Source organism: Oreochromis aureus, linkage group 15 (genome assembly GCF_013358895.1).
Source record: "Oreochromis aureus strain Israel breed Guangdong linkage group 15, ZZ_aureus, whole genome shotgun sequence".
Taxonomy (NCBI): domain Eukaryota; kingdom Metazoa; phylum Chordata; class Actinopteri; order Cichliformes; family Cichlidae; genus Oreochromis; species Oreochromis aureus.
The window spans coordinates 6,034,082-6,052,640 of NC_052956.1; the positions used below are offsets into that span (position 1 = coordinate 6,034,082).

Below are 18,559 nucleotides of genomic sequence, written 5' to 3' on the forward strand. Positions count from 1 at the left end.
ATACACCACTGCCTCCCCTCAAACATGCGAGAGGAACGCTTCTTTTGGTTCTCTAGGAGTCGTTAAAGCAGCGGAAGAGACAGACAGTCTGATGAAGACTCCCAAGTTTCGCTGGGGAACCTCACCGCACCACACCACAGCGGCCCACTCTGAACTCTGTCATTAAGACAGATTACTGCTAGTTACCCTTGGCTGGCATCGACTCAGAACTTACCACAGATCAAAGCACAAAGATTACTTGGCTTCCATGTTTAAAGATCCCAGCATAGCAAAATAATGTGGCTAATGTCTCCCCCTTCAGTCTACACTGGATTTTTTTTTTTTTAATTTGCTCTTTCTTGTGGACACATTTATAGCCATAAATTGGACTAGGAAATCACAATCCCTTTACACACTTGGCTGTATGTTTTGTTTTTCATTGCTAGCCAAAAAAACAAAAAGCTGAATTCCACAGACGGACACCGGTGCCAGCTTAATGCAGATTAAAAGGGGCAGAGTCAGACGGTGATGTGGTGAGGCTGGCAGTCTGTGTTGTTTTGTGCCTGTCTATCAGAGGGCCGGGGAAGCTTCCTGCCATTTTGGTGGAGAGCAGAATTTCTTTGAAGGGACAGGAAGGCAGAACTGCATTTCCCACAGCCTAATGTGAACGGCAGGGCCAGAACTTTACTGATGGATATGGAAGCACACGCACACAGAGTGTGTGCTTTCTAATGCAGCTAAAAAAAACCCCCAAAAAACAACAACAACAACAACAACCAAAAAACAGCTGCACAAGCTGCCAACCATCTCCTTCAGAGATTCCTTCACGGCAGCAACAGTCGTTTAACAGTTCACAATAAAGCTAGAAAAAGAGTTAAAGAGTCGGTGCTATAGTGAGAAGCCCGTTATTTTGTGGAGTGGCTGCTTCTAATTAATGTGAGGGAGACAGAGGCCACACAGACAGCAAGGAAAGCTATTTCTGTGGAACTGAAAGTTTCTTTTAAACTTTAAATCTGTCTCCATTTGAATATATATTTTTAATCGAGTGGCTGCAAGGAGTAGAATTTTCACAAAGCAAACTAAACTAATTTGGCAAGAAAACAAGCCCAGAATTTCTCTGTAACTACAACCCAATCTTCTTTTTCTGCCATGTCTCCATGGAGAAGACTGTGGCTGCATGGGCTTCATTTTTTAGCGGATAATACATGTTGGTTTCTTTCAGAGACGTACAGAAGCATCGTGTCATCATCGGTGTTAACATTTTTAACATGTAGTTAATTCTCTCTCTTTTTTCCTTCAAGGAAATAATACAATTACAATGACATCAAAACAAATAAACAAACAAACAAAAAATAATCTACGGTCCAAAATGTTACAGCCCATTGTTTTTTCCTCCTCTATGGCCTGATTCCTAATAAGTCCTCTGATTAGATTCCTCCATCGATATCAGTGGGCAGCTGTACTCACGCCATGGCGCTCAAAACAAACAGTTATTCAGCTCTGCCATTTGTTCTAAAGGTGTGGGGCTGGGAGTGCGGAGGAGACGGAGGGTGGGAAACTTCAGCTGAGCTACTGTACATATCTGAGCCTTGATGTGGCAACAATGTGTTCAGCGGAGGACGGGTGCCTGAGTGTTGGGTCACTTCCTTCCTACTGAGGCTGAGAAAGAAGTGGGAGACCAGACGGACTGAGAACCCGTGGCCAGATACTGATTTCAGCCCAGCGCACCGTCCTGTCTGTTAGTGAAGGAGAGACAGAGGTAAAAGCTTGTCCCCCTGAGCGTGGGAGAGTGTGGAGGGCTGAGAGACACCTCGGTCCCCGTGTGAGCACCGCACACGTCCCTGAATGGGCTCGACTGTACATAAACAACACACATATACACACACACACACTCACTCGCACACAGGCAGACCATCTATTAGTGTTACCTAACTGAGCACTTGAACAATGACCAGTAGCTAAACTTCCTCGCTTTGTCTGCCTCCGTATAACTTCACAAGAGCTTTCAGGCTGTTCTCACACAGACACACAAATACTTGTTTTGTTTCTCACTTTTACACAGAAACGCTCTCACAAGCACATGTATACACAGGAGCTTAAAAAAAGGACTAAGCTTTATTATTATTTATCTGACAGGATCTAAAGGACTTATTATGATTTTTAGAGAAGCTGTTGTTTTACAGTGCACCTCAGAAAGTACTAAAGGTCGTGAAATGAGCGCACTGCAGGCTTATCAAACAAGGTATCCAGTGTCCGCTGCACTGGGACAATTTGACAAAACAGTCATCATAATCCATAACAGAGTTTATCAGAGACCCCTTCATTAGGTCACTGAGAACGGATGTGCTTTCTGTAAGAAGGTAGCGGCCTCTCTCACCTTAGACATCCATCAGTCATCTGAAGCCTGGTGGTGAATCACCTTCCAGTGTGCTGCAGCTAACCCTTTGCTCAACAAGCCAATCTTTTCTGATAAAGGCCTGCTAAGCCATAAATTCACTCGGACAAAAAAAACCCCCCAAAACAAAACACAATCTTTCCATTGAATCGCATAATTCAATGGAAATTGCTGGTATGTGTTTATATGAGTGAACCTCTGCAGAAGCCCTTTATCTCAGCAGTTCCCTGGGAAGTCACTGTGTGACCTACAGGTAGAGATAGTGGAGGGTGATGTTGCTTGCCCTGCCCTTCCTGACCCAGCACTAAGATCTATGGATTCTCCCACGGGCCTCTATTACTCACTATTCTATAAAAGAGGATATCCACTATTTACTGTTATTGGTCACCTCTCCTTGGAGCTAACCTTATTTACCCCATTTATTGCCCTAAACAAGCTCATTATCTCTCTCCACATAAGCAAACTTTCTTCAGATTAGCTGCCCCTTGAACAGCCAGTGCTGTTACATGCTACATCTAACACATCTATTTATTAGACTGCAAATTTTGGGACATTTACTTATGGGATTTGATAGCCTAGTGTGAAAAGCTGTGCATGAGACCACGGGAACTCATTTGAATGTTCAGTAGTAACACTCCAAAGGAAAGGAGAAATGGCCCCTCTCTCACACACACACACACACACACACACACACACACACACACACACACACACACACACACACACACACACACACACACACACACACACACACACACACACACACTGACAGGACTTACCAGGTATCCGTATAAAGGACCATCCATGGCGAGGATAAAGGGCCATCACACCCCCAGGGCATTGTGGGTGAAAGGCATTAGCCCTCACACGCCATTCTGATGCCAGTTCAGGAGAGCCGTACAGGAAACACTGTTTAAAGATCGTGCCTCCTCCGCTGCGTGTCAGCTGCCACTCGTATTCAGCACTGCGGTCGTTACAATAACGCTCCATGGGTACTGCTGTCACCTTGGAAACAAAAGATAGCATTGCATGATGGATAGAAACAACATTTTACGATGGCAAAGCACAAATACTGTACGCTGACACAGGCTCGGTTTTTAAGACTTCTTTTTTTTTAAACAAACTGATAACTTTGCTCCAGAGAGATTCAGCTGTAGATGGAGAGATGTCGATGCATGCAGTCCTGGTTTCACTGAATCAGCAACTTCTGCATCTGCGCATGTTTGTGTGTGTAGGGGGAGGAGGAGGTGAGGGGGGGGCAAGAGGAAGCTGAACAACTACTGAATAACCTGAGCAAGAAGCCCTTTTTTAGAGACTCAGTTTGTTTTAAGTGCAGCTGGGAGTCACAGTGTTGACCTCCTGTACCCCAACCACACACAGTCATACAAACATTTCACAGATAAGAGCTTCTCATTGTTAAAAAGCCACAAAAGCATTGTTCACAGTGCTTCCCTCTTCCATTTCCACGACCACCCAAATGCTTAGCTGTTTTAAGCGCGCCAGCACACAACCCCGACTGTCATCACATACAGACAGGCAGGACTTGCAAGTGTGTCTTCCTCAGTCTGTTTGTTGTTCTTATACACATACCCTGGGTGTGGCGGCTAGCAGGAACTTAGGTGGCAGCGTGGGCTGGCAGGATCGGATTGTAGAGGTGCCCGATTTTCTGCAGTGGACCTTTACGTCTGTGTGCCCCACCACGCCGGGCCTGGAGGCCGTGAACACCAAATCCTGAAAAACACATACAGAAATCAACACAATGAATCAATGATTTTGTTTAAGCAGAAAAGAGAGGAACTGCAAACAGAAGTAAACAAAGTAGGATCATAAAAAGCTCACTGAGTTCAGTGCTCATCGTTTTATAAGCTGTTCTCACATTATATTTAAGTTTATCTGGCTTTCATCCAAAGACGTTACATAACATTTCAACTTAAGGCTTAAATTGCTATGTAAAATGTAAGATTACTGCAGCCTATATAGTTTAAACTGCACATGTCACAGCATGTGGACATCGGGATAAAACGCAGTGGTAAACATAAACATTCATTTGGAACAAAGTATAATAGAGTATAACAGAATGGTAGGTTTAAAAGGAATATGGTGATGTCTGCTTTTGTGTGATGTGTGTGAGATTATGGTTACGCAGCGCCATCTAAAGGCAGACAAAAAAAATAAATAAATCAACTATCAGTGTCAGACCAACTCAGGCAGTGCTTAGCAACTACAATTTTTTCTTCAATTTCTTTGTTGAAGGCCATAATGCTTTGTGTGTGTGCTGCACAAAAGCAATGCACCACGGAAGATTTTAGTTTTTCAAACCAGCAAGAACAGATTTTTTTCACATGAAGCACTGAAAGCTTCATCCTCTTTGAACATACAGGAGGATGTTAGGATTGTTAGCAGATTGCAATTCAGACAAAAAAAAAAAAAACAGTTTAAAAATGCACTGACAATATGCAAAAATCATATCAGCACATCTTTATGGTTGTGGAACATAATTATGATGTCAGAAACAAACAAAAGCAGAGTTTCATAAGGTAGACATGGATGACATTAAGAGAAAGACAACATGCTGTTTGTATATTACGACTGTTTCAGCACTGAGATGGAACAGAGATGGAGTGAGAGCGAAACAGAGGGACAGACAGCCAATCCAATGCTCCCCCACAGCTTTCTGGGTATAATTGTGCGCGTCTTGGTTCTCTCGGTTTTCTCAATTCCTTGATAGAAGCAACAGGAAAGCTGAAAGCAATACTGGCCACGCTGTCAAGTACACAGCCAGAGAGAGATGAGCCAAGCAGAAAGAAGTGCCACTGTGTGCCAGCTCCATGCAGTTTTAAAAGAAAAACGAGGAGTTAAAAGAAGTTGGCAAGAACTGCGGGAGTGAGTCATTTCTACAAGTAGGAGTTTGGGGTCAGCGTGGTCATAAAGCACACATACACTAAAAACTCTCCAGGTGTCTGCAAGTTTCTATTCCTTGCTCATATTTGAAGTTGCATCTAATATTCTTATTCTCGTATGTTGAGAAGCTCCAGGGGGGAACCTAAGATGCTAGACAGCTGCCTAACCCAGCATGATGAGGCCGGGAAAGGAAGAGGAGGATGGAATTACCCCCGGCAGCATTTACTCCTGAGTATTTTCCACCCAACAAGTTAAGCTAGAATTGGTGGAAGGGTGGAAATGTGATACAGAAAGTATCTGCCAATGGCTAGCAGTTTGCCGAGTGAAATTTTGACGATTTTTTGATGATTTTTTGATGCTTTTCAGTTAAGCAGATAAGTGAAGGAGCAGGAATTTTAAGCAGCGACAGTGTAGAGCTTTTATTTTTTTTACTATTCTTTGTATTTGAACTGGCATTGTACCACCACTTCTGTACTAACAATAAGATTTCCATATTGCCAAATAATACAAAGAAAAAAACATTTTGGAGCAATAATGTGCTGTCTCAGCAGTACCCATGAAACTATTTGCGTGTAGAGAAAAGGCTTTGCTGTATGTATTACATGTATCATCTTTACTGATGAACATTACACATCACTAATCATATTTTGCCATAAAGCACCAGCAACACACTGGCCATGTATACTAATCCACACAGACAGACCTCACAACCAGCTAAAAGTCCGTACTGAAAGCAGATCAATTTGTTTTAATTATTAATACAAAACTTTGTATATATATTTTTGAAATGGTGTTCAATGATTTGAGGAGATTTCCTCTACACATCTGATATAAGAGTGAAGCTAGATGGTGTGCTGCGAGGTCGTAGAAACATATACCAGGAGGGAAATCGACATTAATGGGTCACAGGGCTACAAAGGGATTAGGTTCCACATTGCGTCCCTGCGGACGGAGAGGAAGCTTGGGGCAGAGAGCATGATGTGTGGCCAAACACCGGCTGATGCTCTGGAGAGAATTTCAGCACTGTCAGCAGGACATGGATCCTTTACTGGCGTTTCTCATTTCTACCACACATTAATGTGTACTGCAGATGGCTACTCAGAAATTTTTTGCGTACAGCTTGCCATCAGCATGCCTGCACCTTGATGTTTCTTACCTGCAAAACAGGACTGTTGTGCATATTGGGGAAGGAAATGGGTCTGTTCAGCCACAGAATCAGGTCCTTGCGAGACAGACACTTAATCCCTGGCTGTAACTTTCCTCTGCAAGCCTCCCCGTCTCCGGCTTCCTCCTGGCCCTGTTCTTCAAGGTCGAACAGGCGCTGATGATGGAGCCGGTATGCAGCTTTCAGAGACAGAAAAAGGGCTAACCATCTGTAAAGGCAGGAAATAAAGACTCAAGTTACAAATGAAAAAAACAAACAAACTGTAGAAACGTGATATATAAACTCAGCGTCAATTAAGGTGGATTTGCAACTCTTCAACATTTAAAATTGGACTACAGTAATTTTGCTTACCCCCTTTGGCTTTAAGGCAACCCACTGTTTAAGCCAACTTACTTCCCAAATCTTCACAGACAAAAGGATGACCATATAAGGTCACATAAGGTCATATATATCCACTCTCACTGACATCTTACTTAGCTAATAGTAAAAATATCTGCCTGAAACAGAGCATTTAGAGCAGTCTAAAGCCTATTTGATGCCTACCTTACTAAGGTGCCTTGGAGGATAAGATTGGACATTTCAGCTGGTGACATGTCAATGAAACGCAAGAAGGAGAAACAGCTTCCTTTGTCATCACCTGAAAATGGAAAAAAAAAATATTAAAACATTTGAAACATGACACTAAAAAAAATCAAAAAAGGAGAAAATGTTAAGCATGGATTAATGGAAGTCAGGGATTAACCACTTTTGACTGATGGAGGCAGACACAGGTACTTAAAATGCCCCCTGTGCCCATTTTTCTGACAATACTTCTTATTAAAAATAACTGAACTGTGTTTCAGGTCTTCACCACGCTGACTGAACATGTAGCCAACACCAAACTGGTGTAACAACAAGTAATCATCAACCACTGCCAACATAAGTATCATTTTATTATCAGTGGACCCCTAATGGAAACATCAAATTAAGACAGAAACTGAGGTTTGGATGTCAGGTCACGTCACAGGAGAAAACCAACTCCTGGTTTGAGCAAGAACTGTCTGTATTCTAGCTGAGAGCTTGACATGTGCTCACCTTTCCTGTGAAAGAGAGACTGCTGTATGTGATTCGGGGAGAAGGGAGACAGCAGCACTTGAAGTAATCTGAGGACGACGTGGAGAGAAAGACCAGGTTACACCAAAGTTTAAAAAAAAAAAAAAAAGGAGGGATAGCAGTTCTGAACCTAAATTTGACATGATCATCTGATCTCAGTCCAACCCACACAAATTCTTATTTTCCTATCTATAATTGGGATAATAACCATTTGTGAGCCCCAAGTCAGCTTATGTCCACAAGGCTGAATATTTGTTGAAGAAAGAAAACAGACCGTTTTCAAAGTGTTTACACAGTCATTTCAAATGTAAACGTAACCCTAAAACACTGTTAACAGAAACTCTGACAGACCGTCTATTATTGGATTAAGTGAATATTAGCGAAGATTACGTGATCCTGTGAATGTCTCTGTGTGTAAGAACTCACTTTTTCCTGGTCTGATTGTGCGTGTGAATGAGGCCATGACGGTAGAGGAACTTGCACATGACGTAGGGCTTGAGGGACATGTGGAAAGGTGAGCGGGTCTCCTGACGCTCAAACAAGTCAGGGTGGTTGCAGACCTACACACAAACATATGCACAGTTGGAGTTCGGGACTCAGCATGCTTGTTTGTTCTGTGCAGCCAAGTCACTGTTCGGATCAGACTAACATTCTCAACAAATGGTAAATGGACTGGTTCTTATATAGCACTTCTACTCTACTTGAGCACTTAAACCGCTTTATACAACATATATCTTTCACCAATTTCACACATTCACACAAACACATGTTTAAGAGCTTCCTACCCAATAGTCACACATTCACACTCCGCAGAACGCATCAGCAGTTCACTATTTTGCCCAAGGACACTTTGGCATGCAGGTTGGAGCAGCCAGCCACCTTCTGATTAGCAGATGACCTGCTCTACCTCCTGAGCCACAGCCACCCAAAATATAAGAATTAAGATTAATTTGTTTTTTAAACCCACTATACCTTAATAATAACTAAATAGGTTATGTTTACATCAGTGCTTGTCTGTTTTAGTGCCAAAAAGTAACAGGCCAGCAGCATTACGGTGCTGATTTAACAATTATTTTAACAATCCTGTCACGAGCACATACGCCAGGGAACTGCTTGGGGTCCAAGGCTTTTAGAGAGCCCCTAAAGAACAGTTTGTGATGGCATCTATGTGAAAATGGCCCCCTTTCTCTATGAATTATGCAATTTAGGTCATACTAAATAAAAGATTTGGTCCATTTTGTATATTTTGGTCATATCGGACAGAAAAGAAGATTACCTAGGGTATGCTCATTGCACAATGACTTTGTGATTGGCAATTCGTTAGCTGACGAGCATGCAGTTTCAGTCAGAACCATCCCTTGGACACCAAAATACCAAGAATGCAAAAATGTGTCTCCTGAAGGCTGACTATGAGACTTCACAGTGGCAAAATCCATCTTGTAAACATGAAGTATTGTTATGTGCTGTGCGATGTAACCAATTTATTGTTCAAACATCTAAACATATGTGTATCCATTGTCTTATTTATCATTCTTGAATATCTAATTATTTGCTGAGCGTATAGGTCTCTTCAAGTGCCCTTCTAGTTTTCATACATTTTTAGCATTTAATACCATAAAGACAATAAAATATGGATCAGAGCTCATACCTTTCTAAACTGCATGACCAGATTCATGAGGGAGGAGGTGGTGCTGTGAGCCTGCTGGGCCGTGCCCATCGAGGACTGCAGCAGATCCTCGATAGAGATCTTGTTTCTCAGAGCCTGGTAAAGCAACCTCTGCCGGGAGGTCAGCTGACAGTAGGTTAGGATCTCAATCTGAAGAAGGTAAGGGGAGTTCAAACATTAAAAAAAAAAGAAATGTAAGTCACAGAACATCTCTCTCTCCCTCTCCCCTCTCTCTCACGGACAATAACCATATCCAACTTCTAAATATTATTCTAAATATTACTTGTCATGTTGTATGTTGTTGCTAAGGACTGTTTTATTGCACTGGAGTCATATTTACACTTATTATTATTTTATTCACGGGTGTATGGAAGCTCCAAACGCAATTTCATTGTTTTTCTGACAATGACAATAAATATTTGAATTGAATTGAATTGATTCATGCAGAATAATGCGTTATTAAAACAGTGCTGCATAATCATTGTTCTCAACAAAGGATGCTTCATCATGTGTAGTTCAAATTAACTTTACATTGTCCCCTCCCCTTTGGTCAGCCAAACAAAATGGTTTTGATTTTTCTGAGTCAGCATTACTATCCCATTAGAACACACACAGTGTTTTCATGTGAGCTTAGCCCAAACTGTTATGCGAGTATGGACTTCATGCCCATTGCCCAACAGTCTTTAAACAAATATTCAAATCTCTGGTTTTATCGTGTGCCACGCTTTGATGAAAGCCGTGAAACCCAACGGTAACAATCCATAAAACCATACCGTGAACCACCAGTGAACTTTCCTGGTTAGTACTGGCTTTCAGTGTTCTGACAAAACAAAGAGGAACCAGCGGAGAGCGGAGAAGTGAGGGAAGTGGGCTGGCAGGACTACATGTGGGTGCAAAGGAAAGTGAAAAAGACAGATGTGGGGGAGTGGTGAACTCTGCCATTCCTCAAGACTCCCACAGAGCACGAGCGACTGAGTGTGTGAGTGTGTGACCTCGGGTCCAACATCTGTCAGGAGGATCTGCCAGCACAAGCATCACTCATACCCTTATTACAATACTTTCTCTGTCACTGAGGTGTACAGAGAGACAGATGGAGGAAGGCTCCATGTTTAACCAGGAGAGGTGAAAAGCATGGCTTCTTACTGACACAATATGGTCCTGCATTATAGCTGAGAACTGCTGTATAAAATGCAATTATATACAGATTTGTTTTTCCCCAGGAGGCCTGCATGCTCTAATCCTCTCTCTCTCTCTTGCTCTCTCTCTTTTCAATTCATGAACCATGTTTTTCATGAAAAAGTCCTCTATTAAAAAAACTGTGTTTTGCTTCCCTTGTTTATGAGACACATGACGACAGTTTCAGATAATAAAGTATAAACTCTGCTAGCTGAACGTTAGGGTTCAAAAAATTCTTGCGTTTCAGTTACAGTGTTTTTTTATTCTTGACTCCACCCACCTGCGGTTCAAGCCTTCAGTTTGTGGGATGCAGCCAATCAGAAGAAAGATAGCTTGTTTCACATAGTGGATGAACTTGGGAGCAGCTCCAACAGCCAATATAAAGTAACTAAGTTTTGATTTAAGGTCTGAATCAAGCAAAGCTATTGTAGTGACCATACATGGCTTCTTGAAATTTTTAGGCAGGCAAAGATGTTAATCTGGATGGTGAGAAGAAATGTGGAGGGACTGCACTAATGCACATCACTGAATACTGAACTGCTGGCTATTCGGATGAATCGATGCAACTCATCGAGGATATTCATCATTGCTGTTTGAATCTAGGTTGAATCAATAAACTATTCCATCATCAGCTGGAGCAGAGGTGATTCAAATGGCTGTTGCTGTCACACTGTAATTTCCCAACATTTGGGATACAGTGGTCCCTCGCTATAACGCGGTTCACCTTTCGCAGCCTCGCTGTTTCACTGATTTTTTTGTGGCAATTTTGCATGCTTTTTTTTTTTACAGCGCATTTTGTTCTGCGTCCTGATCGGCTGTAGACCATTGTCAATCAATCTCGTTCGTGCCGTGTCTCCTGTACAGTACAGAATGCGTTCAGCTTGTCAAATTTACATAAATCTTCGATCGCTAGCAGTGTGACTCTGAGTGCTGTACTGTATGTTTGTAACTTTTCTCCCCAACAAACAAAATGTTTGTCGACAAAACATTTTGCACTGTCAAAGGCACCTGCGGATGCCTTTGGTTTGATTCTGAACTTATTTTTCTATGAAGGTTTGAACTTTGAGTGTGTTTAGGATGAGTGTTTGAGAGTGTTTAAACAAGTGTGAAAATGTTCATGCCTGTCTGAGAAAAGTGTAGTGTGTAGTGAGGGGTTTTGAAGCCTTAAAACATGTATAATAATTGTAAAAAATAAGTTGGCTACTTCATGGATTTCACCTATCGCGGGTTATTTTTAGAACGTAACTACCGCGATAAAGGAGGGACCACTGTAAATCAATTATTTCTTATATTATCTTAGCAGAGTAAACGGATTAAAATATGGAGAGGGGATGTGGCATAACAGGAAGGATGCCACTTGGGGGGGGGGGTCCATCTTTTTTTGCCCTTAGGAAAACTGAAAAATGACCCTTAATTGTTAATACACTCTTGGTTCTTCTACCTTGTCTGAGAGTTCATTTTCCACATCTTTCTTAATTCTGCGCAGCATAAAAGGCTTGAGGATCATATGCAATCTGGATAGTTGGTCTGAAAAACAAAAAAAATCATGTTTACTTACAAATCATATCACATGCAAATAGAGCCAGGATAGAAGAACAGTGTTGGTACACCTATTTTCAAATAGGCTAAAAAGCATACATATAAAATAGGGGGAAAAAAAAATAGTAGGCTTTGCTGTACTCACTCTCATCGATGGCAGACTTGTTTTCAGCATGGCTCTCTATGTCCTTGGAGAACCACTCGTTAAACTCTTCATGGGAATCGAACAACGTAGGCATGATGAAATGCAGCAGGGCCCACAGCTGAGAGAAAAACATGTAGTCTCTTACAGTTCTGACCGGATGACCACACACTTGCCAACACACACACGCACACAGACGTCGCTCACCTCAGCCATTGTGTTCTGGATTGGCGTCCCGGTTAGCAGAAGTCTGTTCCGACACTGGAACTGCAGGAGGATTTTCCACCGAACGCTGAAAAAGCACAGAACCCGGGACCGTCACCTGCTGTGACAGCTACAGATGTTTATCATCTGCATTTAACACTTCATTTAATGTAATCACTGGATGTACTGAAATTTTTTGGATTATTGCTTGTATGTGGCTGTACGTTTGGCCAGTCTATTGATTTTGGCTGGTCTCCAATAGGAGCCGAGAAATGACACATACTAGTGTAACCGTAGAGACCGGTTACTGTATTTTTCCAGACATTTTTGTTGATTTACCAAATGATTTAAAGAACAGTTTCCCTTGCTCTGCATATTTTAGCTGATTTATTACAAACTTTTTTCACTTACATTTCTCAAGACACTTATCCAAAACATTTAGGGCTTTATTTGTTCAGACAAAAAACAAGAAAACTTTCAAATGGCTACAGCATTCTGTGCAAGTTTGAACTGCTGGGACTAGAAAAAAGTCATTTATTTTACAGCACTTATGTTTTGGCCAGAATGACATTATAATTGGTTAGTAAAGCTGTTAAAAGGTCGGTCTACATTTAAAACACATCTTAATAATGTGTGTATGCTCAGGCTAGTTATTGAATTGACAAAGAAGGGTAAGATAAAATCTTTAAATACAAAGTCTGATAAATCAGATATCACGCATCGACAAATGAACCTGTGACCCTGTGATCAGAAATATCAATGCCACCATGATAACGCTTCACCTTGTGCTGCTTTTCAGTGCCTGGGCCTCATCTAGAACCATGTACTGCCACTTGACCCTCTGAAAGTACTTGACATCTTGGACCACCAGCTGGTAGCTCGTGATGACCACGTGGAACGGTGCGTTTTGCGTGTAAAGAGTTTTCTGTGCGACAAAACACAGTGTTAGGATTTAAAAGGATAAAAAGTGCAGAATTTACTGGCTGCAAAATGTATGGTGATCTATCCTTCAATGTTTACCTGGCTCCAAAATTTCCGAATCACTTTCCGATCGTGAGGATTTCCCCAGTACGGTAACACCTACGGAACATATCAATAACGCTGCTCTGTCAGAAAACCTTCATAGATCAAAATAATCCCCATGTGAATGTGTTTAATGTAAAAAAAAAAAAAAAAAAAAAAGCAAAAAACAAAACCCTACAGTTAAGACTGAGCAATGCTGGAAAAACAGAGCCACAGTGATGTTCTCAGAGGAAATGTCTAGGCATAACATCGCACATGAATCACTGCCCCACTTGTTGAGATATAGAATGCGATGTGAAAAGATTTACACATCATTACGTCGCTCAACGCAAGCCGCTTTCCCATTGTTTTCAGTCAGTCTTGCTTTGAATGTTCAGGAAGCTTATCTTCAAATTGTGTAATGGGGTCTTTTCACACCTCATTAGCAAAACAAACTGCAATTGATTTATTTCCAAACTGGCTGAGAAAATGGGCACAGCTGAATGTCGTACACAACAAAGAGTCATGTTTATCACTGACTGTGTGTGTGTGTGTGTGTGTGTGTGTGTGTGTGTGTGTGTGTGTGTTCAAGCATAGCTGACATATTGATGCATTTGATAATATTTTGGCTACACACAGTCTTTCAAGAGCCAGTTATGGCATGCAAAATGATTTTTTTGAGAAGTACCACTCAACAAAAATAAAAACAGCCATGTAGTTATGTGTCACTGTGAGCAGTGCTACAATACTGCCCCCTAATGGACAGCTCTAGATAACATTTCATCTGGTAACTAGCGCTTGCTCTCAGAATCTCAAAACTAACAAAGTACTGCATTAAGAAGCGGAGAAAGAAATGCATTGGCGGAAGAACAACAGAAATGGCGACTCAGCGATTCCTTTGGACGTGCTTCTGCAGATGTATCAGCATGTGTGCTTGCTCAGTACCGCGATGGGTTCTCACCTTGAATTTTGGCACAAAGCGGGTGAACTCCTGATGCCAGTTGTTGAGTGTAGATGCTGGAGAGATGATCAGGAATGGACCCCAGATGTTATCTCTCTGTTGCAGGAACAGAAAAGCAAATACAATGTCAACCACTGCAACAGGTGGTCTGCTGTGCTTGTGTGAGCAGCACCCAGAAAACAGGAAGTCCTGGAGGGCCTGTGAAGCCCACAGTATGCACCTTCCTGCTGGCGACAGTTGACTGAAAAGCTTGCATTTCCACCTTTTTTTTTTTTTTTTGGCCTTTGGGGTTGTGAGACTAAAAAAATGTAAAGAGCTGGCAAATCAGCTCTTCAGAGGAGTGAAGTGTCATATGACTAATTCATTGAAATGTTCCAGCACCTGCAAAAAGCCAGAAACTGGGGACCCTTTAAAGGATGCAGGTGCAAAGAGGCTGCCTTTTAGATGTTTTATCGCAAGTCGAAAACAATGGTGGAGTCAACTGAATATTCCGCAAAGTGTTTTGGAAGAGTGTGGTGAATGAAACCTTTTGGCCCCCCGTCCTCTCTCTCACCTCTGCTAAGTGTGCCAACAAAGCGATACTCTGAACGGTCTTTCCCAATCCCATTTCATCTGCCAAGATTCCATTGATTCCCTGTGGAAATGAAGAGCAAACGAGAAAAGGGAAGAAGAATTAAATCACTCAGTGGGGAGGAAAAGTTTTTTAGAAAACATCCTAAAACTGTACACATGTTGACCAAAAACAATGCTAACGAGCCCTGAATCATGTTAGTGCTGTTCCACTAGAGATTCAGAAATTTTCTTAACCAAAACATGAATAAAGATTTCTTTTATACTGTTGGCCATTAAAAACTGCCCATTTCAAAGTAATGAAAACAAACTAAAGGAATACTGAGAGTTTCAGAAAAGCTCAGCATAAATCAGAAAAAACAATAAAAAAAATAAATAAATAAATAACAGACATGTGTACCTGTTCATAAAGGTTAGCCAGCCAGTTCATGCCTTTGAGTTGGTAGCCCTTGAGTTTCCCGTTGAAGATGGTGGGCTGAGGAATGTCTTCATCTGCACGGATGGATGGGTTTGAAAGGCTGTAGCTTTCTCCAAACCCAGAGCCGGCTCCTGTGGACAAGCTGCCAGCTGCATGCAGGGACGCACTGCGACTGTCTTTAGCCTCTTCATCGAACATTCGCGTCTAAAGGAGGAGATTTGGACATTACCGCCAGTTGCGCTGTGTGAATTAGGGCATCTAATAAAGGATGTCCATGAATTACTCACCCTCTCCTGATGAATCTGGTAGGCCTCTTGGGCATTCCTCAAGGCCTGGGATTTGTAGTATTCGCTATCTGCAATCACATACCATCATCTTGTGCATAAATGTATTGCAAACCATTTAGATGTAATATTTCTTCTGATAGAGTATATAGTCAAAACAGCTAGTCTAAACTGAAATTCTTACTAATGTATTACCACAATTCTTTATACTTAATCAAATGAACTGCAAATTATCATCATTAGTAAACAGTATAATGACAACAATCATGATAAAAACAGAAAGTACACACTCTTTAAATTTTTTAAAGTTTTTACCTTAAAATTTTGCAAATGTACAAAACACGGCATGTTACACTGTCATTATCTATTTACCGAAGAAGCAAAATGCAGATGAATTGAGTAAATAAATAAGTACATACTTACTGCTTCCCCATGAATTAGCAGGAGAAGCAGCAGTCAGCTGCTGCTAAGCAAATGCACTTGTTTACCTGATCATCAGCACATGTGTTCAACAGCAGACGTTTTGTGAGTTTGCTGGCCTGGAGCATTCATGTGTGTGTTAACACAATGTATTAATTCACCCCAACGCCAGACCCAAGACCTATATCTCAGGCTCTGCAGGCCTCAGCTAGTATGCCAAATGTTAATATCTGTGACAGTACAATTAGAAAAAGGCTCGTGCAACTGTGATGATTTGGGCTTGCTCTACAGTGACAGGACCTGGGCACCTTGCAGTCATTGAGTCAACCATGACTCAATGACTGCAAGCTGTATGCCAAAGTATTCTAGAGTCAAATATTAGGCCATCTGTCCAACAGCTAAAACCTGGCCCAAACTGAGTCACGCAACAGGACAATGATCACAAGCACAGCCGCAAATCTACAACGGAATGACTGAAAAAGAAAAGAATCGCGGTGTTGCAATAGCCGAGTCAAAGGCCAGGCCTAACCCTGACCCAAATGCTGTGGTGGAATACCTACAAATCTAAATGATCCATAAAGAAGAGTGGACCAAAATTCTTCCACAGTGACGTGAGAGACTGATAAAGTCACTCACTGCTTCACTAAATTATTGCTGCTAGGGGCGGTTCTACAAGATTCTGAATCGAGGGTGTTCTTACTTTTCCACACAACACTTTGCATCTTGACTTAGGTTTTGCTAAATACATAATGACACAGTGTAACACATCATGTGCTTTGGTTCATTTGAGGTTAATTTTAAGATCTACTGAGGACTAGATCATTTTTATCATGCTTGTGAATAGATGGAGAGTGTACTTTTGTTTTACCAATGTAGAGGAAGAAAAAAAAAATCTAATCTACAGCTAGAAAACTAGACAGGAAACAAACAGAAATGAGTTTCGTCCCATTTAATTTCACACTGTTATAGTTGATGAAGGGAGTCAATACATATATATATAAATTTCAGCCATCAACGATGACTACTAATTTCTTCTGTAATACATTAAACTCGACTGAGCCGTTCATACCATAGTCCTCTTGTCCCATGTTGACCATTACTCCTCCTCCAATGTCTATCTGTCTCTGGGCTGCAGTGTCTTCAAGTTTTCTCAGAATTTCCTCCTGTGCTGCATCTCCACCTGGAGCCCCCACGCTAGCTTTACCACTCATAAAATGAGCATACAGCTCCGTCTGGGTAATGAGAAAATTCAGTTTGCGCTGCTGACGCTTGGCCTGAGAGAGACAAAAAAAAAAAAAAAAAAAAAAACCCAGGGAGAAAAATGTATCTATATTTAGGATTTTCAAAAAACCTGTAATGGCAAATTAAAAATGTCTCCATAATAACTTCCTTGTCACAGACCTCTCTCATTTCTTCATCAAGTTTACGTTGCTCCAGGGCTTCCTTCTCGGCTCTCTTTCTGTGCTCCTTTTCCACCTTGTCATATTTTTTCCAGTAGAGCATCATCTCCTTGGTAAGACGCCGGGCACGGGGTAATGTCTCTTTACAGTTCTTCTGAGCCTGAATAGCTGCACGCCGGACCTCTCGCATGCACTGGTGAGCCAGCTAAGACGAAATGAATCACACGTTAAAAGTTACTTTTGCAATATAAAGCTGACCACATGTGTGCAAAACCAAGAACATTTAACAAAATGCTTTAAATGTACCTAACTATACAGTGCTGTGTACACTTTATTCACCTTTTTTGCATTGGTTAATACCAGATTCTTAGCAGAAGTCTTCTGCTTGAAGGACTGAAAAAAAAGTAGAAATGGGACAGTTGGCATTACAAAATGTTGGAAAAATGGTACCAACATCAAAACAAAACTGACTTTTTGCTTAACTAACCTTGGGGATTTCTTTTTTGGCAATGGTGAGCCAGACTTTGCGTCGGCGAGCATTCAGCTGCTCGACAGTGAGATGTTTTTTCTTCACCATGGGCAGCGGAGCATCATGGGAAAACTTAGCAAATATTTTGGTGACGAAGGGACGCTCCTCATCCACAAATTCTCCCTCTCCCCGTTTCTTCTTCTTCTTTACTTTTTTCAGTTTGGCTACAAAAAAAAAAAAGGAAAGACATTTAAATGAAAAGGTAGATCTTGTTAGCGGTTTTAAAATATGGTTTTTGTTTTTGTTTTCCTTAAAGGCATTGACACTGGGATGCCTTTTTTCTTCTTACCCTTAAATTTCTTTTCATCTTTGATTTTCTTTTTCTTTGGACCCAGCAGGTGGCGTTGTTGCTCATAGAAGGGATCATGAGTAGATAAGAGTCCCGTGCTGTAGTACTGATATTGGTGAAGCTGTAGCAAACACATACACACAGAGGAGCATGATACGTCTTAATTAATATGTCTGAAGAACTTTTTTTGTAGATGATGAGGCTCTGAATTGGCTGATTTTCCTTTTTTTTAAAGTAAACTCCCATATGGAAAAGATATATATAAATCTTATAAAGTTTGTATCTGTCTTGTGTGTAACTTGTATGAAAAGCATACAAGAGTGAAAACAGATATAAGATCCCTTGAAAAATTATATAAATGAAACTTGTATGTTTTGGATACTTACTAAAACAATATATGAAAGTAATGAGAAAGTGGCCACTTTCA

The 18,559-nt window shown here is 41.2% G+C and overlaps 1 protein-coding gene across 2 annotated transcripts in view; it reads right to left on the minus strand.

Moving 5' to 3' along the window:
- The window catches only part of ino80 (INO80 complex ATPase subunit), a 40,675-nt gene that overhangs the window by 18,614 nt on the left and 3,502 nt on the right, over positions 1-18,559 (minus strand). For both annotated transcript variants that reach the window (XM_039599175.1, XM_031755137.2), the window contains exons 7-27: positions 18,133-18,253; positions 17,802-18,007; positions 17,654-17,707; positions 17,316-17,519; positions 16,984-17,188; positions 15,498-15,565; positions 15,193-15,414; positions 14,776-14,856; positions 14,223-14,318; positions 13,280-13,339; positions 13,042-13,184; positions 12,263-12,347; positions 12,059-12,176; positions 11,816-11,901; positions 9,181-9,348; positions 7,959-8,092; positions 7,515-7,582; positions 6,984-7,077; positions 6,432-6,648; positions 3,965-4,105; positions 3,154-3,379 (exon numbers count right to left, since the gene is read on the minus strand). In XM_039599175.1, coding sequence (XP_039455109.1) covers positions 3,154-3,379; positions 3,965-4,105; positions 6,432-6,648; positions 6,984-7,077; positions 7,515-7,582; positions 7,959-8,092; positions 9,181-9,348; positions 11,816-11,901; positions 12,059-12,176; positions 12,263-12,347; positions 13,042-13,184; positions 13,280-13,339; positions 14,223-14,318; positions 14,776-14,856; positions 15,193-15,414; positions 15,498-15,565; positions 16,984-17,188; positions 17,316-17,519; positions 17,654-17,707; positions 17,802-18,007; positions 18,133-18,253 — 2,797 coding nt within the window. The remainder of the gene's footprint in view (positions 1-3,153; positions 3,380-3,964; positions 4,106-6,431; positions 6,649-6,983; positions 7,078-7,514; positions 7,583-7,958; positions 8,093-9,180; positions 9,349-11,815; positions 11,902-12,058; positions 12,177-12,262; positions 12,348-13,041; positions 13,185-13,279; positions 13,340-14,222; positions 14,319-14,775; positions 14,857-15,192; positions 15,415-15,497; positions 15,566-16,983; positions 17,189-17,315; positions 17,520-17,653; positions 17,708-17,801; positions 18,008-18,132; positions 18,254-18,559) is intronic.